This window comes from Prionailurus bengalensis, chromosome B3, assembly GCF_016509475.1.
Source record: "Prionailurus bengalensis isolate Pbe53 chromosome B3, Fcat_Pben_1.1_paternal_pri, whole genome shotgun sequence".
In the NCBI taxonomy this organism is placed as follows: Eukaryota; Metazoa; Chordata; class Mammalia; order Carnivora; family Felidae; genus Prionailurus; species Prionailurus bengalensis.
Window position 1 is genome coordinate 121,204,750 of NC_057355.1, and position 25,187 is coordinate 121,229,936.

The 25,187-nt window shown below is 49.5% G+C and overlaps 1 protein-coding gene across 2 annotated transcripts in view; it reads left to right on the top strand.

The window, feature by feature from the left end:
* Positions 1–2,800: 2,800 nt before the first annotated feature.
* The window catches only part of FLVCR2 (FLVCR heme transporter 2), a 54,965-nt gene continuing 32,578 nt past the window's right edge, over positions 2,801–25,187 (top strand). The window contains exon 1 of one of the 2 annotated variants that reach the window (XM_043556674.1): positions 2,801–3,934. In XM_043556674.1, the coding sequence (XP_043412609.1) occupies positions 3,230–3,934 (705 nt within the window). In that variant the 5' untranslated portion in view covers positions 2,801–3,229. The remainder of the gene's footprint in view (positions 3,935–25,187) is intronic. The other variant, XM_043556673.1, reaches the window with a different exon arrangement.

Genomic DNA, 25,187 nt, shown 5'->3' on the forward strand with positions numbered 1-25,187 from the left:
GCTACCTGCTGAGATCACCCGGGGAGCTTTAAACGTGCAGGTGCCAGCCAGAAGCCCGGGGTCTGCTCCTAAAGAACCTGATTTGGGGTGTGGCCAAGGCAAGGGAATGTTAAGAGTTCCCCATGCGAGTCTAACGTGCAACCCAAGCTGAGAACCACTACCCAGAGCTTTGAAATCATTTTTTGGTCTGAAATTTTTAAAAGAAAACAAAAGGAAAGCAGTAGCACTCAGCGGCTCGCAAACTCTAATGTGCAAACAAACGAATCACCTGGAGAGCTCCTAAAATGTAGCCTCCAGAGGCGCCTGGCTGGCTCCGTGATAGAGCATGTGACTCTCGATCTCAGCGTGGTGAGTTTGAGCTTCATGTTGGGCGTGGAGCCTACATTTAAAAAAATAAGTAAAATTAAATTATTTGGGGGCACCCGGCTGGCTCAGTTGTTGGGGCATGTGACTGTTGATCTTGGGGTTGTGAGTTTGAGCCCCACGTTGGGTGTAGAGAATACTTAAAAATAAACTCTTTAGGGGGCCCCTGGGTGGCTCAGTGGGTTAAGCATCTGACTTTGGCTCAGGTCATGATCTCACGGCTGATGAGTGTGAGCCCCACGTGGGGCTCTGTGTTGACAGCTCAGAGCCTGGAACCTGCTTCGGATTCTGTGTCTTTCTCTCGCTCTGCGCCCCCCCCCCCCAACTCATGCTCTCTCTTTCTCTCTCTCAAGAATAAATAAACATTAAAAAAATAACTTAAAAAATCTTTTAAAAAATCCTGAAAATAAATGACTGTGGGTTAAGCCTCTGACTCTTGATTTCAGCTCAGGTCATGATCTCACAGTTCAAGAGTTTGAGCCCTGTATCCGGCTCTCTGCTGACAGCTAGGAACCTGCTTGGGATTTTCTGTCTCTCTGTCTCTCTGCCCCTCCCACCCTCTCTCTTTGTCACTCTCTCAAAAAAAAAATAATAAATAAACATTAAAAAAATACTATAAAGGGGCGCCTGGGTGGCTCAGTCGGTTAAGGGTCCGACTTCGACTCAGGTCACGATCTCGCAGTCCGTGAGTTCGAGCCCCGCGTTGGGCTCTGGGCTGATGGCTCGGAGCCTGGAACCTGCTTCCAATTCTGTGTCTCCCTCTCTCTCTGCCCCTCCCCCGTTCATGCTCTGTCTCTCTCTGTCTCTCTCTCTCAAAAATAAAAAAAAAATAAAAAATAAAAAATACTATAAAATAAAAAATAAAATAAAATATAGCTTTAATTTAGGAGGTCACGTGTGGGGCTGGGCTTCTGCCCTTGTAACAAGTTCCCGGGTGTGTCCCCAGTGGGTAGGCTGCAGCTTGAATGAAATCAGACTGGCATGAGAACTATGTCCCTTCAAGCCAGCTGGGGTCATAGTAAGAGGTTACTTCACTTTTTAAGCCTCAGTTTTCTGATCTTTTTTTTTTTTTTTAACGTTTATTCATTTTTGAGAGACAGAGCGCAAGTGGGGAGGGGCAGAGAGAGAGGGAGACACAGAATCCCAAGCAGGCTCCAGGCTCTGAACTGTCAGCACGGGGCCGACGTGGGGCTCGAACTCACGAACTGTGAGATCATGACCCCAGCTGAAGTCAGATGCTTATCTGACTGGGCCACCCAGGCACCCCCTCAGTTTTCTGATCTTAAATGCAGGAGAGCAGTAGTAACTACATCATAGAATTCCTGTGATGCTTTAATGACATAACGTACTAAATATGTTTAACACGATACAACAAATGCTAGCCTTTGAATAGTTAGGATAGCCAACACTCATGGAATGCTTAGGATCTGCCAGGAATTTTCGAAATACTTTCACGTCTTACATCGTTCAAGCCTCAAAACAACACTGTGAGGTGGGTACTATCATTTCATCCTCCCTGTTTTACGGATGAAGAAACTGAGGCACAGAGAGGTGGTGCATCTTAATTTACATTACACACCTAGGAGCAGCTAGGCTGGTGTTTGAACCCAGGGAGAATCTGGGCTCTTATCCCTCTCGGGGCTACAATGAACACTTCGAGAAGGCACTTCTGCCCTGCAGGTCTGACTTTCTGGAGGCGATGACTCGAGGCATTACCCTCTATCACGGGCTGGGATCAACAGGTGGCAGCCCAGGGCTACCTAAAGACCACGTCCAGAGCCAGCGCTATGCCCCACAACACCGCAGCTCTAAAGAATCTCCAAACTTCCGTCTACCCTCCACCCTCGGGTGCTCGCCTAGGGGGCTGCCCAGGGACACCCCCCCCCCCCCCCCCCAGGAAAGAAGAGCCCTACCTCACAGGTTCAAATCTGAGTTCCGCAATAAAGGACCAGGTCCTTCAGGGAAAAGCAGCCAGCAAAACGAGTTTCCTGCAATTCCCGTTTACCCCAGGAGCGCAACCAGACCGGGAAATCTACAAATCTCTTTACACCGGAAAGTTCAGCAAGGATCTGGGAGCTCAGCCAAGTGGGAAAAAGTCCGGAATCCCTCTTCGATTCCCCAGAACACTTTGGAGGCGCCGGGCATCGGTGCCCGCGCTCAGGGAATGGGGACAGGCGCGGAGGAGACTCTGTCTGTGGGGTCACCTCCGCAGAGTCGGTGTTTGTGTTCCTGCGGGCTCCCCTGGGAGGCGCAAATGCATTTGAGGGGCAGTGCGGGGGGGGGGGGGGGTTAACCCGGCGGTTTCCATGGCACCCGGGGCGTGGGGGAGGAATGCACCCCGCAAGCTGTGTCGAAACAACTGCGCAGCCGGACCAGCCCGGCTGGAGAAGGCTGGAGGGAGTGGGGGGGCAGGAGGGTGGGGGGAAGCCGGGCTGGACGGGGGTGGGGCGGTCACGTGCGCCCGAGGGGGCGGGGCCCCAAGCCGGCCCGGGAGCGGAACCGAGTTCCACCTAGAGGCTCCGTGCAAGGCGCGAACTTTTCCCCCGAGATTTGAGGGGCTAACCTTGGCCTGAACCCCTCGGGAGGACTCCAGGCACCCGTAGCCAGGACCGGGCTGAGGTGTCCGCGGCCAGCCTGGGACAGCGGTCGGGGGCTGAAGACACCCAGGAAAAGTGGGAGCAGAAGCCTGGGGGTGAGTGCAGGGAGAGCTCTGCTGGCAGCTTGTACGAAGGCTCTGGTCTCCGTTTATTCCGGGGTGGGCCAGGGCAAGTGCCCCGACAGCTCGAAGGCGGCAGCCGAGGCCACTGTCCCTTAAGAGTGCTGGAGTCCTCAGCACCTGTCTAGGGCTTCAGCAGGGGCTGTGGTCATGGTGAATGAAGATCCCAACCAACAGGAGCAAAATGGCACGCCCGCGCAGGACCCCGCACTCCGGGTGGACCACAGCGCCTCGGGGCACCAGAGCGTGTCCACGCACCCGAGCGTGTCGATGCACCCGAGCGTGTCGGCCCACCCCAGTGTCTCCATCCACCCCGCCGTGTCGGCCCGCCCGAGCAGTTCGGCCCACCCCAGTATGCTGGCCCAGTCCGGTGGCTTGGCCCGCCCCAGTAGCTCGTGCCCCGAGGACCTTAGTGTGATCAAGGTGAGCAAGCGCCGTTGGGTGGTGGTCCTGCTGTTTAGCTGCTACTCCATGTGCAACGCCTTCCAGTGGATCCAGTACGGCTCCATCAATAACATCTTCATGCACTTCTACGGGGTCAGCGCCTTTGCCATCGACTGGCTGTCCATGTGCTACATGCTGACCTACATCCCTCTGCTGCTGCCCGTGGCCTGGCTGCTGGAGAAATTCGGCCTGCGCACCATCGCCCTCACCGGGTCCGCTCTCAACTGCCTGGGGGCCTGGGTGAAGTTGGGTAGCCTGAAGCCGCATCTCTTCCCGGTCACCGTGCTGGGCCAGATCATCTGCTCTGTGGCCCAGGTCTTCATCCTGGGCATGCCCTCCCGCATCGCTTCAGTCTGGTTCGGGGCCAATGAGGTGTCAACGGCCTGTTCCATAGCTGTCTTCGGCAATCAGGTGGGTTGAGTTGTTGGCCCGCGTTCAGAGGAACGGGCGTGCTATCATTGTGTGAGGCTCAGCGCGTTCAGAGTGTACCTGACTGCACCTAAGCCTGCGGGACACTGTCATTTTCTGACTTCAGCAGTGTTTGTGACTCTGGGTGACTTCGTGGCTGGGTGTGACCGCCGGTGGGAGTGAGTGATTGTGACTGGATGGCTGCGTGAGAGAAGTGCAGGGAAACAGAAAAGGAGGGGACCTTTGCTTTCACCAACAGTGTCTCCTCCCCCAGCCGAAAGCATGCTTCTGGAACATACGCCTCCCCGACCCTGCCGGTCCACCAGCTTAGACCTGTGATTTCAGGAAAGCTGTTCTTTCTCAGGGAGCAGTCCATGGGTGTGTCAGATTGTTCTGGTATCACCAGAACTGGCAGATGTTTTCAGCCTGACGAACCCACTTTCCTAGAGTGCAGTATCTCCTGTAGCACGCAGGCTCTCCCAGAATGCTGCCCTGACGGTTGTTTGGCACTGTTCTTACCTTCGTTTATACACAGCTGAAGCCAGAACAGTGGGAACGATGCTTTGGGCCAAACTCCTGCCCTGGGGGGTTAAAGCCAAACCCAGCAGGGTGGAGTAGAAATCTTCCTCTGAATTTCTAAGGCCTAGAAAACCTTTTGGGAAAGGTGTGGAGAGCTCATATCTCAATCCCTTCTCTCACCTTCTTTGTAGAAGTTGGGATCCTGCTTTATCTGGACCTTTGCCTCTGGGTCTCACTTCTTCGCAGGCGGGCGCAGTCGTGGCTGTGACCAGTAACCCCTAGTTCTTATAGGATTTTTCCCTTACAGGAGGGTAAAGCTGGGGGATGAAGGTCATGACCTCTGAAGCCTCCCAAGGGTGAAATCTCCCTATTAGCAACAGAACACGATTCAGGCAAGGTCACTGCAATCTCAAACCCATTGTTTGGGGAGGGCAGGATTGCTAAGTGGGAGAAGGAAGACCTCAGGTCGCCTGGCGAGATCGGAGAACCCAGAATTTTTTTGTAAACCATAAAGCATAAACGAACAGGTTTTCAGGTGCCTTCTTACACACCTGTGAGGGAACTTAATACTAGATATATCTTTATAATTTAATGAAACTGTTTATTCATTCCCCACACGCACTCCCCACCGAGGTCAGGAAATGCGAAGAATTTTGCATTCAAAACCACTCTGACAGCATATATTTGTATCACGGAGGCATGTGTTTCATTTGATCTTTTGGGTTTCACCCTAAAAAAAATTATGAAAAACAGAATTGTTTATGCTTCCTCACGTAGAGATGACCGTGTCTGGTTCTTGGCGTGTGTTTTTACCTTTCTTTTTGAGGAAAGCAGGCTGAATGGAGGAGAAATATTATTAGAGTAACTTGAGCTTTGCTGCGTAGGAAAAAAGGCTCCACAAATTTGTCTAAACAGATTTAAAAATTTTTTTAATGTTTTTATTTATTTTTGAAGGAGAGAGGGAGACAGAGCATGAGGCGGGGAGGAGCAGAGAGAGAGGGAGACACAGAATCCAAAGCAGGCTCCAGGCTCTGAGCGGTCAGCACAGAGCCCGATGTGGGGCTCGAACTCACGAACTGTGAGATTACGACCTGAGCCAAAGTCGGACGCTTAATTGGCTGAGCCACCCAGGCGCTCCTGTCTAAACAGATTTTAAATGCTATTCCACAGAAGAATTCTTTGTGGCTTGCAAACCTCACACTGATCAGCAAACACCCGTGCCCTGGTAACTCTGACTTCTGGCACCTCTGACATGCTGCACACATGCACCAGCTCTGTTTGCATCACATTTGTTCATTCATTCATTCATTCATTCATTCATTCAACAAGCATTCATCTGGTACCTGCCTTGTGCCTGACACTGTGCTAGGGCTGTAAAGATAATCCCTGTCTTTGCAAAGTTCCTGTACCAGATTTTAAAATTGCGCCAAGCACTAAGATTCCCATAAACAAATGAACAAACAAACAGACACCCGGACAGACCTACGCACGAAGGACTTATTTTCATTCTCCATGGGGTTTTTAATGTCTTCTTTGCCTAAATGCTTAGGAACAATTGAAGGGGAAGGAAAGGCGCTTTCTCATCTATTATTTAATTTTTCAATTCTGCGAGGTAGGTGGAATCGTCCCCGTTGTTACAGGTGAGGAAATTGAGACCCAGAAAGATGGAGCAAGCTTATCGAGGTCCCACAGCTCCTAAATGGTAAAAGGGAGATTTGAACGCAACTCCACCCCCAAAAGCCGCTGTCAGTAGGCCACTACCAACTTGTCATGTGGATAAAGCATATATTTAAAAAAAATTTTTTTAATGTTTATTTTTGAGAGAGAGAGAGAGAGAGAGAGAATGAGAGAGCGAGTGCACGCAAGTCGGGGAGGGGCAGAGAGAGAGGGAGACACAGAATCTGAAGCAGGCTCCAGGCTCGGAGCTGTCAGCACAGAGCCTGACGCAGGACTCAAATTCACCAACCGAGAGATCATGGCCTGAGCCAAAGTCGGACACTTAACGGACTGAGCCACCCAGGCGCCCCTAAAGCGTATATTTTTTTAAAGGGGGCCGGGCAGGATTGTGAGGTTCAAATCTTGCCCCTTGTGTCTGGTTGTTGGTGGTGATAAAGTATCCAGCAGTTTTCTCCCGGATCAGAGCCTCGAACCTGTTTTGGGTTTTGGAGTGCTTGGCATTAGCATCGCCTTCCCACCCACCCTATTCTGCCCCTTTGAGCCTAGCGGGAGGCACAAGAAGGTGGGCCTCTGGTCTTTAGGGGAGAAGAAACCAGGGAAGCCTCAGCTGGGGTGAGAGAGGGAAGGAGTCTTAGAACTGCAACCGAGCCTCTTCCCTTTGGCTCTGGCCACTGGCACAGGGGTAACAGCCTGGCATGTAGCAACACTTGTTCCATTGCTTCCAGGGAAATGATCCACGTGGGGTTTTGAGTCATGTGGACAACGTTATAGCGGAAGGGTTGGGCGAGAGCCCTGTCCTGGAGTCTGGTGCTAGCTTGGTGGCATTGGAAGAGAGAGAGATGTGGAGGCCGGAAGAGACCAAGGGAGCTCCAGCCCCGATGAGCCTACAGCGCTAAGATGGGAAGGGCCTTCCTCAAGGGCCCTTGGACAGCCCAGAGCACAGTGTCACCCAGAAGCGGAGTAGGAGAGAATGTTTGCTTTTTGAGTTAGGGTGCAGTAGTCTCCCCTTATCTGTGGTTTCACTTTCCGTGGTTTCAGTCACCTGTGGTCCGCCTGGAAACGGATGAGCCTCCTTCTGACTTATAGAAGGTCACCCGTCACCTAATACTGTGTCACAGTGCCACATCATCCACCTCACTCTGTCTCATCACTAGGCGTTTTATCAACCCACATCATCGTAAGAAGGGCGAGTACAGTACAAGAAGGTATTTTGAGAGAGAGAGAGGCGTCACTTACATAACTTTTATTACAGCATATTGTTAGAGTGGCTCAATTTTATTACTAGCTGTTGCTAATCTCGTCCTGTGCCTCATTTACAAATTAAACTTTATCATAGGTAGATAATGTGTAGAAAAAAACGTGGTGTGTATAGGGTTCAGGACCGGCCGTAGTTTCCGGCATCCAGTGGGGGTGGCTTGGGATGTTTCCCCTGTGGGTCAGGGTGGACTCCTGTATGCTAGCCTTCCAGAATCAGTTGTGCGGCAGCCGTGGCTGGTTGGGCTGTCGGACGTAGCCCTGGCCAATAGAAATATAGTGCGAGCCACGTGTACAACTAAATTTTCTACTAGCTACATTAAAAAATCGGTGAAATGTACATTTTTTAAAAAGTAGAAAGAGCAAAGGCACCTGGGTGGCTCATTCAGTCGAGTGCCAGACTTTGGCTCAGGTCATGATCTCACAGGTCGTGGGTTTCAGCCCCGCGGGCTCTCTGCTGTCAGTGCGGAGCCTGCTTCGGATCTTCTGTCTCCCTCTCTTTCTGCCCCTCCCCAGCCCACTCACACTCTTTCTCTCTCTCTCTCTCTCTGTCAAAAAAAAAAAAGAAAGAAAGAAAAAGTGGAAAGAGCAGGTGAAACTAGTTTTAGTACTCTATTTTCTTTAACCCGATATATCCAGAATATTCTTTCAACATATAATCAATATGATAAAATCACTAATAAGTTGTTTTACATTCCTTTCTCATACCCTTGGAAAATAGGCATGTATTCCACCCTTATAGCCCAGTCACATTTCCCAGGAATGATGAGATGTGTTCCATAGACAGGTTGAACTTGCAGATCTGGAACAATGATGCTATTTAGGGGGTGAGAGGGGGCAGTTTTCCTTGACCCTTTTAGGGTCTCAAAATTAAACCGATGAAGACAGATTATCAGGAGAACATCTTCCACGTTTGTTTAAAAAATTTTTTTTTAATGTTTATTTTTTTGAGAGAGAGAGAGAGAGACAGAGTGTGAGCAGGGGAGGGGCAGAGAGAGAGAGAGGGAGACACCCTGCCCTGATGCGGAGCTCGAACTCAAGGACCGTGAGATCATGACCTGAGCCGAAATCAAGAGTTGGACACTTAGCCGACTGAGCCACCCAGGCGCCCCCACTCTGGATTTTCTAACGTCAGAGGCGTTTCACGGTCTGAGTGAAGCTGGGGGAGGCGAAGGCAAACTCTTGTTTTCCGCTAGTGTTTGCTCTTGTTACTTAAAGCACGTGGAGAGCCTGCCCTCACGGCTGACCACTTCTGGGCCTCCCCTCATGCACCGGAAGACAGGAATAGACCAGGGCTGGGAAGACAGAGACAAGTGGTGACTGACTTGGGTGCGTCAGTGATGACTGATGGGATGGGGTCGGTGCCAACCCTCAAATGCTCCTGGGGGCCAGCCAGGTCTTAGAAATGTGATAGAGTCGAGATGAAATTAGGGTGTGGTGGGGTCACAGCAAACGTGAGAGTCCCCTCCCCGTCTACAGAGAGCAGCTGCTTCCCTCCCGCCAACTGTTGACAGACAAAGCGGGACCCAGCGTTACCCGATCTCACTTGGGGGTGGTGGTTGTTGAAGGAGAAACAAGATATCCAGATTTTTAGGTGAAGTCTGTTTTGTTGGTTTATTTGTTTTTATTCTGGTAAAAGAGACATCATGTGTAGCATTTTAACTCTTCACGAGGGTACAATTCGGTGGCCTTAAACGCTTTCATGGTGTTATGTAAGCATTACCGGGCTCTATACCCAAAACCTCTTCATCTCCCTCAACAACTCTGCACCCATCAAGTAGCTCCTCCAGTCCCCCTCCCTCCAGCCCAGAGTGACCTCTCTTCTGCTCTCTGTCTCTATGCATTTGCCTCTGCTAGGGACCTCATATAAGTGGAATCAGACAATATTTATCTTTCTGTGTCTGGCTTATGAAATCTTTTTTTTTTTTTTTTTAATGCTGATAACTAATGCGTAAGTGTGTGTTTAATTATATTCTATCTTTTGAAACTGTGGATCAGAGAAAACTTACAGTTTGGCGCCTGGGTGGCTCGGTCGGTTAAGCATCTGACTTCGGCTCAGGTCACGATCTCATGGTGTGTGAGTTTGAGCCCCCACGTCGGGCTCTGTGCTGACAGTTCAGAGCCTGGAGCCTGTGTCTCTCTCTCTGCCCCTCTCTCGAGTGCGCGCGCGCTCTGTCTCAAAAGGAAATAAACATTAAAAAACAAAAAACAACAAAACCACCAAACTTCCAGTTGGAGACTTCTAGGGAAGTGGATTCTAGTTTTCCTGTCAGTCGGAAAGTCCGCACCAAACATACGGGCTGGCAGAAATGAACTTGGGGTCTAGCAGCTCTGGGGAGGAAACCAGACCAGTGCTCCAAGCCAAAAATGGTGATCGCACCTCACCCAAGGGGCTGGATAAAAATCCAGAGGCCTGGGCCCCTATGAGGACTTCCTTAACTGGACTCTCTGGGGGCGGGGCCCGGGCTCCTGTCTTTTCACCTGGCTTCCCACGTGACACTACCGATCAATTTTTGAAATCGCCAGGAGAGAGGAACAGCAGGCCATGGGAAGGCAGCCTCTTGCTCGCAGCCGCGTTCTTGTCAGGGCAGACAGATTATGTGCTTGCTGTATGCAGTCTGGTGTGCAGGTGGGAGCAGCTGGGAGCTCAGCTGCCCATCCTTCAGATTGAGGGAAGAGACTGGGGCTGGGGGTGGGGCTCGTAATTCAGATGCATTTAAGGTTTTGAACATATACTCCAACCCGGGGCGGGGGTGGGGGGTGGGGGGTGGGGGTGGGTGTTGAGGGCAGGCTCTGGTGGAATGTGAGGTGGAACCTGGCTGATGCACCCTATTCCTTTTGTTTCCTTGACCTTCGGTTCAGGGCACTGGAGAAGGTTCAGGTTGGCCTGGTCTGACTTGTATCTTGTCTTTGTTGCCTTGGTGGCATTGTCGCAGGAGCCTGGCAAGTCCGTGGAATCAAGTCTAAGTCTTCGGGTTAGCACGCTAAGACCCCTACTCCTCCCCATTTCTGTCCAGCTTGTCTCTTGTTCCCTCCCAGTCTGGTCTGTCTGCTGTGACCAGTGTGGCTCCTTGATTCTCTCCTTGGAGATACACTCACTGCTTGGGGAATAAGCCTTATGCCTCGAAGAGTGACATCAACGAGATGGTGGGTCAGGAAGCTTCAGACCCTAGCTCCCCCACAGAAAGGTTAAATAAACTAGAAACCAGCTAAAATAATTTCTTTATGGGAATTCTGGGGGTTCGTCAAAGATAGCAATCAGGCAAACACCCGACCAAGATAAAGCCACATTCAAACTGGTAGGACATTTCACGGCCTCTTTGCATACATTTTCCCTCCCTCTCCCCCCTTCCCCATGCTGTGCTCCCAAGGACTAGTTCCTTTCTGCAAACTGAATTTGCCACACTGTAACCTAATTGTATTTTTGTGCACTAACAATGAACAATCCAAAAAGCAACTTAAGAAGACAATTCCACTTACAGGAGCATCAAAAACAGAACACCTAGGAATAAATTCGCCCAAGACCGCTGGAAGACTTAATATTGTTAAGATGGAAATACTACCAAAAACAAATCTCCAGAGTCCATGAGTTCCACATTAGAATCCCAATGATGTTATTTGCAGAAATAGAAAAATGGCTTCTAAAATTCATGTGGAAATTTAAGGGACACTGAATAGCTAAAACAATCTTGGAAAAGGACAACAAAATTGGAGGTGTCACATTTCTTGATTTTAAAACTGATAACAAAGCTGTACTAATCATGACAGTACGGTATTGGCAGAAGACATACATATAGACTGATGGAATAGAGAGCCCAGAAATAAACCCTCGCATATGTGGTCAAATGATTTCAACAAGGATGCTAAGGCCAATGGAAACCATTTACTTAAAAAAAAAAAAAGACTATTTTTTTAAATGTTTATTTATATTTGAGAGAGAGAGACAGAGAGACAGAGTGTGGGCAGGGGAGGGGCAGAGAAAGAGGGAGACAGAGAATCTGAAGCAGGCTCCAGGCTCCAAGCTGTCAGCACAGAGCCCGACACGGGGCTCGAACCCTCAAACCATTGAGATCATGACCTGAGCCGAAGTCCAAAGCTTAATCAACTGAGCTGGGCACCCAGGCGCCCCCCCCCCCCCCAATACTATTTTTTTAGAGCACTTTTAGGTTTTCAGCAAAATTAAGTAGAAGGTACGGAGATTTCCCATGTACTCCCTACCCTCCACCTCCACCATGCATAGCCTCCCCCATTCTCAACATCCCCCACCAGAGCGGTGTATTTGTTAGAATTGTTGAGCCTACATTGACACATCATAATCACCAGTCTTTTCAATAAACAGTGTTGAGAAAACTATAAGCCACCGTGGCACATTTGTTACAATTGATGAACTTACACTGACACATCATTATCACTAGCCTTTTCAACAAATGGTGCTGGGAAAACTCTAAGACCGTTAGAAGAAAGCGTTGGGAAAAAGCTTACTGATGTTGGATTTGGTGATGATGGCAATGATTTCTTGGTTGTCATACTAAAAGCATGGGCAACAAAAGAAAAAAAAATAGATTCAGTGGACGACATCGAAATAAAACACTTCTTTGCACCGGAGGACAGTATCAATAGAGTGAAAAAGTAACGCATGCAAAGGGAGAAAATATTTTCAAATCACGTATCTGATAAGGGGTTGATACCCAGAATATATAAAGAACTCCTACAGTTGAACAATAAAAGAAACAATCTCACTTAAAAATGAGCAAAGGACTTGAATAAATATTTCGCCAAAAAAAAAAAAAGACATACAAATAGTCAATAAGCATATAAAAAGATGCCCATCATCAGGGAAAGGCGAATTAACAGCACAACGAGATATCATCTCACACTCAGTAGGATGGCTATGAAGAAAGAAAAAAGAAGGAAACAAGTGTAGGCCAGGGTGTGGAGAAATTGGAGCCCTCGTGCATTGCTGATGGGGTGTAAAATGGTGTAGTCATATGGAAGACACAATGGCAGTTCCTTAAAAAATTAAAAATAGAATTACCATGTGATCTAGCAATTCTACTTTTGGGTGTTTACCCACAAGAATGGAAAGCAGAAGTTAAACAGTTATCTGTATGCCCCTGTTTATAGCAACATCAGTCACAATAGCCAAAAAGTGAAAGCAACCTGAGTGTCCATCTACACATGTGTTACGTGATGTACACATAAAATGAAATATTTTTCAGCCTTGAAAGGAGAGGAAATTCTGACACATGTCACACATGGATGAACCTGGAAAATGTGAAGTGAAATAAGGTAGTCCACCAAAGGAGAGATACTATACGATTCCGCTTATGTGAGGTATTGATGTGCCTCTTTTTTTCTGATGCCAGCCAGTTCTCCAATTTTCTAGCACCAGCTGGGTGTCCTACAATTCAGTTTAATTCTGACACCAACTACTTGGAGTTAATGCTGACCAACTCCACCAGCAAAGGCCTCAGTTCCACAAGACTGCCTCCACTGGAGATGCCATTGGAAAGTCCTGGTGGTGGCAGCCATATTTTTGACTGACCCGTTAGAAACTGAGGGTTCCCATGACCCCTACTCAAGTTCTATAATTTGCTAGAATGGCTCACAGAACTCAGGTAAACACTTTACTTACTGGTAAAGTAAGTAACTTACTTTATTTGTTTATTATAAAGGACCCAACTCAGGAACAGCCGGATGGAAAAGATGTGGGGGCCTCTCTAGGCATGCCACCCTCCCAGTACTGGTGTGACGAGTTCACTGACCAGGAAGCTCGCAGAATTTCCTCGTTCATGTGTTTTTATAGAGCTCAAATTCCAGCTCCCTTCCCCACTTCAGAGGTCGGGTGGGGGGAGGATGGGGCTGAAAGTTCCCAAACTCTAATCCCACATTTTTCTGGAGATTATCTCATCCTAAAGCCATCCAAAGGCCTTACTCTAAGGCACCTCGATAGCAGAAATTCAGGTGTGATGGAAAGGAGTTCCTTACAAGGAACAAAAGATACTCTTTTCACTCAGGAAATTCCAAGGGCTTTTAGAGCTTTGTGGCAGGAGCCAGGGACAAAGATTAAATCTATTTTGATTCTACCACAAGTACAGGGAGTGCTCAATTTCATAGAAAGCAGGATGGTGGTTGCCAGGGCCTAGGGGAGCAGGGAATGGAGAGTTAGTGTTTGATGGGCACAGAGTTTCAGTTTGGGAAGATGAAAAATGTCCTGGAGGTGATGGTTGTACAGCCGTATGAATGTACTTAATGTCACTGAACCATACAGTTAAAAAAAGTGGTTAAAAAGGGGGGGGGGGGTGCCTTGGTGGCTCCCTCGGTTAAACGTCTGACCCCTGATTTTGGCTCAGGTCATGATCTCACGGTTCGTGAGTTTGAGCCCCATGTTAGGCTCTGCGCTGACAGTACAGGGCCTGCTTGGGATTCTCTCTCACCTCTCTCTGCCCCTCCCCTGCTCGTGCTCTCTTTCTCAAAATAAAAATAATAACAGTGGTTAAAATGGGGCCTCTGGGTGGCGCGGTCAAGCACCCAACTCTTGATCTCGGCTCAGGTCTTGATCTCAGGGTCATGAGTTCAAGACCCGGGTTGGGTTCCATGCCAGGCATGAAGACTACTGAAAGAAAGAAAGAAAGAAAGAAAGAAAAGAAAGAAAGAAAGAAAGAAAGAAAGAAAGAAAGAAAGAAAGAAAGAAGAGAAGAAAGGAAGGAGGGAGGGAGGGAGGGAAGTGGCTAAAATGGTAAATTTTATGCTATGTGCGTTTTACCAGAAAAAAAAAAAATCCACTGCTTGTGAGGTGTTTCCTTCTGGCTGGGTACCTGCTCACCTCCTACCATCAACTCATCTGTCTCTGTGCTTGGAGGAGTACATTCTGGGCCTTCTGTGTGCTTGCTAAGATCACTGGGATACTGGCCTTTGTCTTCTGGAGGTTTGTGTTTCCTCCTCTTCCTTATCTCGTCTCCTGTCCTTTTCCCTTCTTTCTCCTCCTCCTCTTTTGGCTACATGGGAAACTTGTCAGAGGACTGGAAACGTGGCTAACACACCTCTCCTGTGTCTCAGAGCAGTGCTCCAGGCCTAACAGGTGCCTACAAATGGATGGACAAATTAATACACAGGGATTAAGGTGACTACACAGTTGAGAGCTCAGGTCATTGGAGGAAGGGACTGTCCTACCTGGATTTGTCTTTCTGATGTGATTCAATCTTACTCCTTCAATGGAAAGAGCCATGACGTCCTTACTATGTCCCTTGAACTGTGCCAGACCCAGTGTGGTTGAGATCACCATCTTTAGCTCTGCTGTATACCCTTGGACAAATCCCTTAAGTTTTCTACGTTTTGACTTCTGTTATAAGCTGGAGATAATATTGGCTACTGCAGAAGGTCAAGGAAGGGATTAAAGGAGGCAAATGGAGGGCTCTTAGCTAGCAGAATTTTTCAGATAAGAAGTGCTAAATGAAGAAGAGATATTATCAGTATTGACATCAGTAAAGGCCATTTAAGAGCTGATTCTTTTTTTTTTTTCTTGTGGTTTACTTATTTATTTATTTTGTGGGGTGGGATGGGCAGAGAGCGAGAGAGCGAGAGAGCGAGAGAGCGAGAGAGAGAGAGAGAGAGAGAGAATCCCAAGCAGGCTCCACGCTGTCAGCATGGAACCTAACATAGGGCTCAAACTCATGAATGGTGAGATCATGACCCGAGCCAAAACCCAGAGCTGGATGCTTAACTGACTGAGCCCCCGGGCGCCCCTAGATGCTGATTCTTAATGAGTGGACTGACCAGGAGTTGGGTGACTAGGGAGGGTGGGCCGTTCCAGGAAGTTTCCAGGCAGTATTGTGATGGAGACTTGTCCCACTTGAGAGCTGCTCAAACTAAAACTGTATATAGGTGTTGGGAGGTGGTGTTATTTTCCCAGCATGTGGTGATGACACCTGTTGTCTGTGATGAACACTTTGGAGTCTCTGGGGTGACCGGGATAGGGGCCAACCCCTACCCGCACAATCAGTCCTCAGTCTCACAAACTTAAGGTTCTACTGAAAGAAGTCGGATGTTCAGGCTTCTCAGGTAGACGCAGCTGTTTTCTACTGCCTGGTTCTTGATCTTTTTCCAGCCGTGCTGTTAACAGGATGTCCTCTCCTTGACTTCAGCTCCCCCCAACCCCCAACATCAAACAGCCCCATGTGGATTTCAGGATAAGGGTTGGAACCCCCTCAGGGAGGATAAAGAACCGTATGGTTAATGTGAAAGCTGGTGTTTCCTCTTCTCTCTTTGTTCCCTGTCTCCTGACTTCTCTGCAGCTCAGTCCCTGACCTTAACCCAGTGAAGCACTCCCTTCTCTCAATTCTGTGGGACTAAAAGCCTTTTTCTTTAACTGAGTCATTCAGAGGTGGGAGGGCTTCCTGCAGGGCTCCGGTGGTCCATCTTGATTCTTCTGCTCTCTGACCTCATTCCAGGCATCTTTCCTTTTTTTGTGCTGTGCGAAAACATGAGCTCAGCTTCTCAGCCCCACACGGTTCAAGATGAGGCCTTGCTCGGGCCCGCGGGCAGATAATAGTGCCATCTGTGTGTGCGGCAGGGGAGACGGGAGGCAGGCCTGGGCTTTGTTTGCTTACCATCTTCTTGGAATTAGACAGTGTGTCTCAGAACCTCATAATGGAGCAGTGTTTGCTTTGGCTCTTGTCTGCTCCTTCTCTACGGAGGAGGTAAACACAAGTTCCTTTCATTTCCTGGAGACCGATTTTGATTAGACGGCTCTGCTGGCTCCAGAGGGAGGGGCATGAAGGTGAAGCACAGTTGGGGGTTTTTTCCTCCCCCCCCCCCTTCTCCCCTCCCCTGGAAATTCCTGCTTTCTGCCTAAAATGACTGTTGGCATGGCTTGGGCTGCTTTGATGGCTCTGGAGGCAGCTGTCCGTCCATGAGGCTATTTGTTGTGTCCATCTACTCAGAAATGTGGAAATGAGCAGCCGTGAGCCATCGTGTTAAGTCAGGGCCTATTCCAATGGGCTGTTTGTTTGGGGTGGTGACTGCCCCTTAAGCAATCTGTGCCTCCTCAGACCTTTGCCCTGGGCTTCCAGTTCAGTGCTGGACATGTTGGTGGAACCACTCGATGAGTTCATTCAGAGGAACATTTCTCCTCTACAAAGGAGCTTGGCAGGAATACAGATCTCTCTCTCTCGCCAGTCCTGCCTAGGACACCTAAGGAAGACAGTAGCTGAGCACGGTCTCTTGACTTCTTTCCTTGAGGGCAGCGGAGATCCACCATGAAGTGTGTGGGCCGTGAACCTTAGCACCAGAACCACCCAGGGTGTTTGCTGAAAATGCAGAGTCCTGGGCACCAGGGCAGACCCAAGGAATTAGCCTCTCTGGGCGGGGCTCAGGAATCTGTGTTCTTGATTCTCTGTCGGGGATTCTGCTGCCCACTCAAGTGTGAGAGCTCGTGGTGTGGAAGCCATGGAACCTGGACCCCAGAGCCCTGCTGGACGCTGTGTTTGGGGTCTCCAGCAGGGCACCTGCTCTCTGTGGGCATCAGCGTGGTTATCTATGGCAAGAAAACCTGCCTCACAGGGTTGCTACCAGAGTTATGTGAGGGAGGGTGTATGTGAAAGCCCTTGGAATCAAACAAGCCCTCCATACATGTGACTGAGCCCACACCTATCCTCTCTCTCCCTATCACACTTGGCGTCTGCAGCACTGTCTGAGGCATCTTTAGATGACAGCCACTTTCCTCATCTCTGCTGCTGTCCCTGAAGTTTTTGCCCGCAGGCCCGCCTCCCTGGTGTCATACGTGGGGAACTTCAGCAGCCCCCCCTGGGTCCACTCTCTCAGCCGGTGAGCTGGTTGGGGCCAGCGTCACACCCCTCCTGCATAGAGGTCAGCCCCCACAAGACCTAGCTCAGAGCACACGGGCCCGAAGAGGCCATGCCTGGGTGCACAGCAGCAACTGAAGATATCTAGATGGGAAGATGGAAGTCTGGGGCTCTGATTTTACACTTTAGCTGTGGGGCGTTATCTTCACCTTGTTGAAGGAAGATTCCAGAGGGCTTTCTGGGCTTATCGTCTATTAACACGCCAGCCGTGGCCTCAGGAGGGTGGGGGTGGGGGTGAGTGAAGAATGCAGCTTGACTTAACCCTCTTACTAATCTTTTCCACCTTTTATGTGTGACTAGGCCCCCTGAGAAAATCCCCTCCACTTGTATCCTCAGTTCCTGAACCTTTGAAGCAGGTCCTCAGAAAGAACAGCGGGTGGTTAAAGCCTCTCTCTTCCGGGCTGGCTGAGGGGGGTGTGAAGCTGGCTGAGGGGGGGCGTGACGGGTGAAGATCAGGGCTCTCTGGCTTCTGGAGCGACTTCCTGTCCTCCAACCGTTCATCACCCTGCTTCCCGAGTGTCGCAGGAGTGTCACTGGCCCTGTCACCAAGAGACAATCTCAGCCTCTGGTCTGCTGGGTGGCCTTCAGGCAGGCACGTTGGTAACTTTCGCTCTATTTGTGGAGTAAGACCGTCCTCCTTGCTAGTGTTTGGTTTCGCAGGCTGTTGTGGGGGGAGATGAAGTTGTATTCCCAGAGCCCAGATCATCGGCTGGTCTGTTTAGAGGGACTTAAGGAGACATTGATATTCTCTCTTCCCAGTGGACTGCCTTCTGATTCACTGTCCAGAAGGAACTTTGCTAAGGGGTACAGGTAAGCGTGTTAGCCGTTTTATGATGTCCCAAACACGTGCCTCAGTCATAAAACAAACTCACTGCAGATGATCCCGTCAGGCCCTGGGTCATCTGGAGTCTCAGACTGCATCTTCCTGGGACGTGTAGCTGTTTGGTGCCTTGTAGAGGCTCAGCGAGGTTCTATGGGAAGAGAGCAGGGCTGGGGATGGGGGCATCAGACATCCCAATGTTTACCTCACTGCTCTGTGACTTCGGCCAGTTGCTTAAATCCAGGAAACGGAGAACACAACATGCCCACCATAGGGCTTCACCTGCACTTTGGGTTTCCTACCGTTGACCTCGCTGGGTTGCCTCGCTGCTTAGATTATGTGCTGGATGTGGAGGTGCCTTGAACACTGAAACATTGTGCACACATTGGCTTTTAACTGCCTCTAAGAAAAAAAGACTCTGGACTTGCCCCATGACCGTCGAGGAATAAAATGGCTTTCCTGGACACAAATCAGGTGCTCTCTCTTTTGTGAGGCGCCATGTTGTTGGACTGTACGTGGCTTGAAGACCACAGCCTCCATTTGTACCCAGAGCTTGGCATTCTTGCCTTTAGAGCCAGCTCTTCATTTCAGAATAAGCTCTGGTCATTCTGGCTGTAGGAGCTTCTCCAGAACTTCCCCCTTTCTGGAGCATTTCTACTAACTTGAACCTCTTGAGCTGAGACATTCTGCGGCTCCAGGAGTCATGCAGAGCATCCTGATTCCTTTTGATTCCAAAAAGGGGCTTTTGTCGAGGGTTGGCCCAAAGCAGCTTTTCAGTCTGCGTGTACCTAGCATGGCTCCTTTCTTCAGTGCAGGTGAATAGCAGGGGAGGTGATGTGATTTTGGAGTGATGGCGGGGTGGGGGGGGGGGGTCCAGAGCTGATGGCCAAGAAAGAATTCTTGAGCTGTCTTAGGGGCAGAAAAAGGTGATTTTACTCAAGCACGGGGACAGGCTCAGTGGGCAGAAAGAGTTGCACCGAGGTTGTGAAGAGTGACTGATTATATGAGATTTTCTATCCTGTGGAGAGGAGGGTGATGTCAGGACTCTGAGAAATCGAGGTTTCTGGAGGTTGCCTTTGTTTCTTGTAAATCATTAAGATAGTTGCCAGCTGATGGAGACTCACTTCCGGCAAGACTCTGATCTTTACCGGTTAACCACTTGTTTTTCCCTTTCCTTTGTTCTGGGGCAGCCAGGAATGCCTGAGGAATGTCAGTCTCCCACCTGGGGGGAGGGGGTTGTTAGCTCGTGCTTTGTCCGCCGCTTGCCTTTGGCTCCCTCATCCCTGGCACCGCACAGAGCCCATTTGGTTCACGCCATCAGGAGACAGGGCCCAGAGTGAGAAGCTTTCTTCTGAGAGCCCGGTGGTCTTGGCCTTACCACATTTCCTCCCAGGCTCCTTACAGTTAGCTCGTGGCAGCGATCAGTGCTAACAGAGACTGTTGGGGCTTGGGCAGTTCTTGCAAAGATGTCGAAGATGTCGCCTTTTCTGTCTCCAAAGTTCCTCCGTCCCCTGAGGGTAGAGGGTACCCCGTTGTCTGTCCCAGGAGTGGCTAGCCCCGTATTTTCCTGCTGCTCCACAAAAATGCATGGCCTTTCCTACAGTGTCCCCACCCTGGGCCAGATCTCTGTCCCTCGCGAGTAACCCGCACACGCTCCCGGCCGTCCTGTTTTTGTCTTTTTGAATTTTGCTTGTTCTGGATTGCATCCACACGGGTCCCCAGTTGACAGCAGGTGTTGTGACCCATGAGAGCCAGTGGATGAAGGCGCGCATCCTCTTGGCGTGTCTTGGGTTAGTGGCCACACGCTCCGTTTATAGGGGCTCAGCACTCTTACCTACACAGCCCATAGCTCTTGGGAGCTATGGGGTTTTTGAGACAGTGCAGCACAACCTTTATTGTTTTTATTGAACGCATGTTTATTGAGCATCTACTTTGCTCTAGGTGCCATTCTGAGTGCTGAGGATGAAGGAGAGATTTAAGGGAGGAGGGATGGAGTTCTAAGGGAGTAACTGATGGAGTGAGTAATAGTGGAAATGTCAGGCCAAGTGGGAGGGAGGTGACTTCAGAGCAGGATATTGGGAGATGTTTTTGTGTAAGTAGGTCCCTGAGTAACTCCCTAAATTACAGGGCCGGATCTGATAATGCTGCTCTCTTGGGGTGGTGTTCCATATGGGTGGCTAATAGTTTTCCTGCTGCAAGGCTTAGATTTCTTTCTCTTTCTAGATTTCTCCTTGGCATCACGAGGCAGGGTTAGTTCACTTAGGAAGTTGACTGCATGGACCCAGCCTGTCTGTTTCTGGAGGCACACCCTGAGGAAAGGAGCTGGATCTTTCCATGGCAACTCACAAAACAATAACTTTTCTAGGGCCTGCCTGTGAGTAATCACCTGGGTCTGAGTTTCACCCCTGAAAATCAGAAGGGGAGGGCTGTCACTAAGAAAGTCCAATCTGACTGAGGAGAAAATCCGGAAGGGTTAGAAACCTTTATTGTCACGGGAACTACTTTTAGGGGTGACAGCGTATGACATCGCATGTGCTTTGGGCTGTTTTACCATCTGCACACAGGACAGTAGGATGTGTCCGTCGGCCGCTGTGTGGGGACGTCTGGGACAGAGTTGGTGCGACATGACCGAGCATTTGAATAGAGCTTTGCACGTTGTCTACTTCACATGTGAGACACTGGGAGAAAGCGAGGTCTGTGCTCTGCCACTTCGGGTGACCTGGTGGTTTGCGAGATGCCCCCTCGCTTTTCCTCTTTTGCAGCTGAGTCATGGGGAAGCTCTGTAAGCCTGTGGTCTTTGGCCATCAGTGCTGTCAACAAAGGGACCTTTGAGTGGTGAGGAGAGTAGCGACCCGGGCTCTTAGTAAAAAGGGAAGCAGAGGAGGCTTCACGTCTGCCCTCACATAGAACTCAACTGACCCTTTACAGATCTCATCAGGAGGACAATTTCAAGAGGAACCCCACCCCTGAAAAGGAGGAGTGTGTGTACCCAGAGGCTTGTGGGTGGATGACTGAAAGCAGGCACAGATAGGAGGCTCAGCTAAAAAACAGAAATAAAGCCTTTTGTCAGCATCTCCCTTCCCCGGCTTTTTTTAAGAAAAAAAAAATATATCTATCTATCTATCTATCTATCTATCTATCTATTTCCCTGTAGAACTCAGACCCTTCCCCTAAACGTAGCATCTTCTCTGTTTACAGCCTAGGGTGCTTCTGCTCTTCAGCTACTTTGCACCCCCCCAAAGATGAGGAGGAAACCCAGCACCAAGGCTGTAGGTCAAGATCAAGGTATATTAGATAGCTTATAAGCTTGGTGATAGGAGCTCTTGTCTCCTCCCTTACTTTTTAATCTTTTTTTAAATGTTTATTTTTGAGAGAGAGACAGAGACAGAGACAGAGTGGGAGCGAGCAGGGAAGGGGCAGAGAGAGAGAGAGGGAGACACAGAATCCGAAGTGGGCTCCAGGATCTGAGCTGTCAGCACAGGGCCCAGCGTGGGGCTCGAACTCACAAACCATGAGAACATAAGCTGAACTAACCATGTACCCCCTCCCTTACTTTTTAGTACTACCAGTTGGTGCTCAATAAATACCAGGTATAGATTTTTTTTTTTAATGTTTATTTTTGAGAGAGACGGTGAGCGGGGGAGGGGCAGAGGGAGGGGGGGCAGAGGATCTGAAGTGGGCTCTGAGCTGACACCACAGAGTCGGATGCCAGGCCCGAACTCATGAACCATGAGATCATGACCTGAGCCGAAGTCGGATGCTCCACCGACTGAGCCACCCAGGTGCCCCCTGAGTGTAGGTTTGAGGGTGGGAAGTTGATTGGCCCATGTTCCAGTGGCCTCCATATCTAATCTTGAGAGCCCTAAATCTGAGGTCTTCTCCGTCTTGTTCCACCTCATGTCTGCGTTCTTTTGGTGGTAAACTCTCAGAACACAGCTAATTGCTACTGTGCCCAACCCGGTTGCCATCGAGGAGACTGTAAATACTTGAGTTAGGTCTGAGCTACATAATTCTAAAAGTTATCTCTTTGTTTAGAAGATATTTCCCAAGAGTCATCGCTGCCCTTGGCCTTGTGCTGGGTGCAGTGTGGGGAGGAGTCACACGAGGTGATGTTTAAACGGTGACCCTGTCCTCCAGGTGCTGACAACCTAGCTGGGGAGACAACAACCACCGCCTGCGGAAAAAACAAAACAGCAACAACAAAACCCAAACAAAATTCGGCACCACATGAGAGTAAGAAAGCCCATGGGGTGTAACTAAGGAGTAAACCAAGTAGACTATGGCTGGAGATACTCTTCCCCTCCAACAGCTAAACCTAGGAGGCGCTTGGATTATGGAATGGAACATTTAAGACTGGAGGAATTACCAGGTGTTTGAGGGCCGTCTCTTCTGTGAAATTCACCCTGCTTATTGGATTTGGAGTCAGCTAGTCGCGTGTTTGACTCTTAGTCCTGCTGTTAGAAGCTGAGTGACCTTGGGCAAATCAGAGATGTTTTCTCATCTGTAAAAACCAAACTAGGGGCGTCTGGGTGGCTCAGTCGGTTAAGCGGCCGACTTCGGCTCAGGTCATGATCTCACAGTCCGTGGGTTCAAGCCCCGTGTCCGGCTCTGTGCTGACAGCTCAGAGCCTGGAGCCTCTTTCAGATTCTGTGTGTCCCTCTCTTTGACCCTCCCCCGTTCATGCTCTCTCTCTGTCTCAAAAATAAATAAACGTTAAAAAAAATTAAAAAAAAAAAAAACCAAACTAGACACGATGATGCCAACTTTACGGGGTTTTCATAGGGATTAAATGCGCTAACGTGTGAGAAATCATTTGGCACACTGCCTAGCACATAGGAGGCGATCGTTTTGCATTAGTTCTTTTCCTTTTAGTTTGGCTAATAGCCAGCACCTCATCATTTAACCTAATGGTTAGGAGTACAGACCAGTACAGATGGCCTGAGCTTGAAGTCTAGCCTTATCACGTATCGTTATGTGACCTTGGGTAAGCTGCTTCAAATGCCATTTCCTCAATTTTAAAATAGGGATTAAAAGGGGTGCCTGGGTGGCTCAGTTGATGGAGCGTCCGACTTCGGCTCAGGTCATGATCTCAAGGTCTGTGAGTTCGAGCCCCGCGTCGGGCTCTGTGCTGACGGCTCGGAGCGTGGAGCCTGCTTCGGATTCCTTGTCTCCCTCTCTCTCTGCCCCTCCCCCCCGCTCATGCGCGCTCGCCCACTCTCTCTGTCAAAAATAAATAAACATTAAAAAAAAATAGGGATTAAAAGATTGTGTGTGTGTATTGTGTGTGTGTGTGTGTGTGCGGCTTAGTAGTTCTTAGAATGGTGACTTTGGCATGGTGAGCTCCACGTATCAGCTGTTATACTGTTGTTGTCTTTAAGAATCAAGTGCAAGCTATCCTAATTTCAGTAGCTGCTGCTTCCTGCATTTCCCTAACCTCTTTTCCCCCAAAGGGCTGAAGAAGTCCAAGAGTGGCCGGGTAGTAGAAGTCGCCAGGATAGTCCTAGATTTGAGGACAAACCCTGTGAATGGGGAGGGAGTCCTAAGTCTTTTTTTTTTTTTTTTTTTTTTTTTTTTTTTTTTTTTAGAGAAGAGAGAGGCGCAAGTGAGCGAGGGGCTGGGAGAAAGAGAGAGGGAGGGAGAGAGAGAGAGAGAGAGAGAATCACAATGGGCAGAGAGGGGAGAGAGAGAGAGAGAGAGAGAAGTGGTGCTCACCTGAATCAGGGCTGGAGCTCACCCGATGCGCAGCTCGAACTCACGAACCATGAGATCATGACCTGAGCTGAAGTCTGATGCTTAACTCGGGCACCCTGGGAGTCTTTTTTTTTTTTTTTTAAGGTTATTTATTTATTTTGAGAGAGAGCAAGAGAGAGAGAGAGAGCAAGAGCCAGCAAGTGGGGGAAGGGCAGAGAGAAAGAGCGAGAGAGAATTCCAAGCAGGCTCCACACTGACAGTGCTGAGCTCCTCTTGAGTTGATGAGGTGTGATGACTGTCCCCTGTGACCCTGCTTCCTAACTTTTTGGAGACCTCAGCTTAGCCTTTTAAATCCGTAACCCCCCTTGTGAGTTATGGCCTCCCAAGTCAATGGGATTGTTTTTGTTCCTGATAAACGTCTGCTACCTCCTTAATCCCGAGTTGGCCTTTTCAAAAGAAGCCAAGGGCTTGGATTTGGGGATTTCCAAAACAGTCACATGAGTGGGCTTTGCACGCACATTGTTGCTTACCGTGGCATTTCGGAGGAGCTGCCTGGAGCTCCTAGGTGGCTGGGGGCTCACTTCCACAATTAAACCGTGTGTTCAGCTTCAGTGTTTCAGTGTCCCGGCACCCACCCCATTCTCCGTGCTTCTTTCTGGAGGCATCCACAGACTCAGTGCCGGGATGTCCCTCTGAGCCTCCTCTACCGGTCCGAAGGTGCCTTTCCTGCAGAGTGCCTTCACTCTGGCCTACTCCCTTGCATTTGGGACCCCGGAGCCTCTGTTTGCATCATTTTAACCAGACGTAGGGGTAAACGTGTCTAAGTGCCGTACGAGAGTGTGCAAACGTATATGCTTCAACAGCACCATTTTTGGGGTGTTTAAATGCCCACACCGGTACCCGCCGGGGATGGGCAATGAGTGTTGAAGTCACTTCCGAGTGTTGCACATAATTCCCTACATGTACTTGGTCCTGGGAGACAAAGCATCAGTGGTGGCGTCCCTAATGGTGGCCATGCCTGTGACACTGACGTCAAGCCATGCAGCCTCAGAAGTTAGACACCAAACTTTCCCTGCGGACTTTGTCTGGATTTACAGTTCCGGCCGCATCTTTCCCTAGGTCTGGGCTCACAGCTAATCTGGAAGGGGAGTGATATGTTCCTGACAGACCAGCCAGCTGAACCCCATTCATTCAACACCCATTTATTGAGCGAGCCCCTGTTCAGTTTACCAGGCACCAGACTCGCGTCAGAAAAATGGCAGAACACCAAAGGATTAGAGGAGTTTAGGGCAGGGAGATCTCCCCTCGCTAGGATAATCAAGGGAAACCCAGGGAAGGAGCTGACGTTGAGATGGGCTCTGAAAGATTAAAAGAGGGAGCGCTTTCCAAGCAAGGAAGCTGCTTGCATAAAGATAGAACGTAGACCATGGAG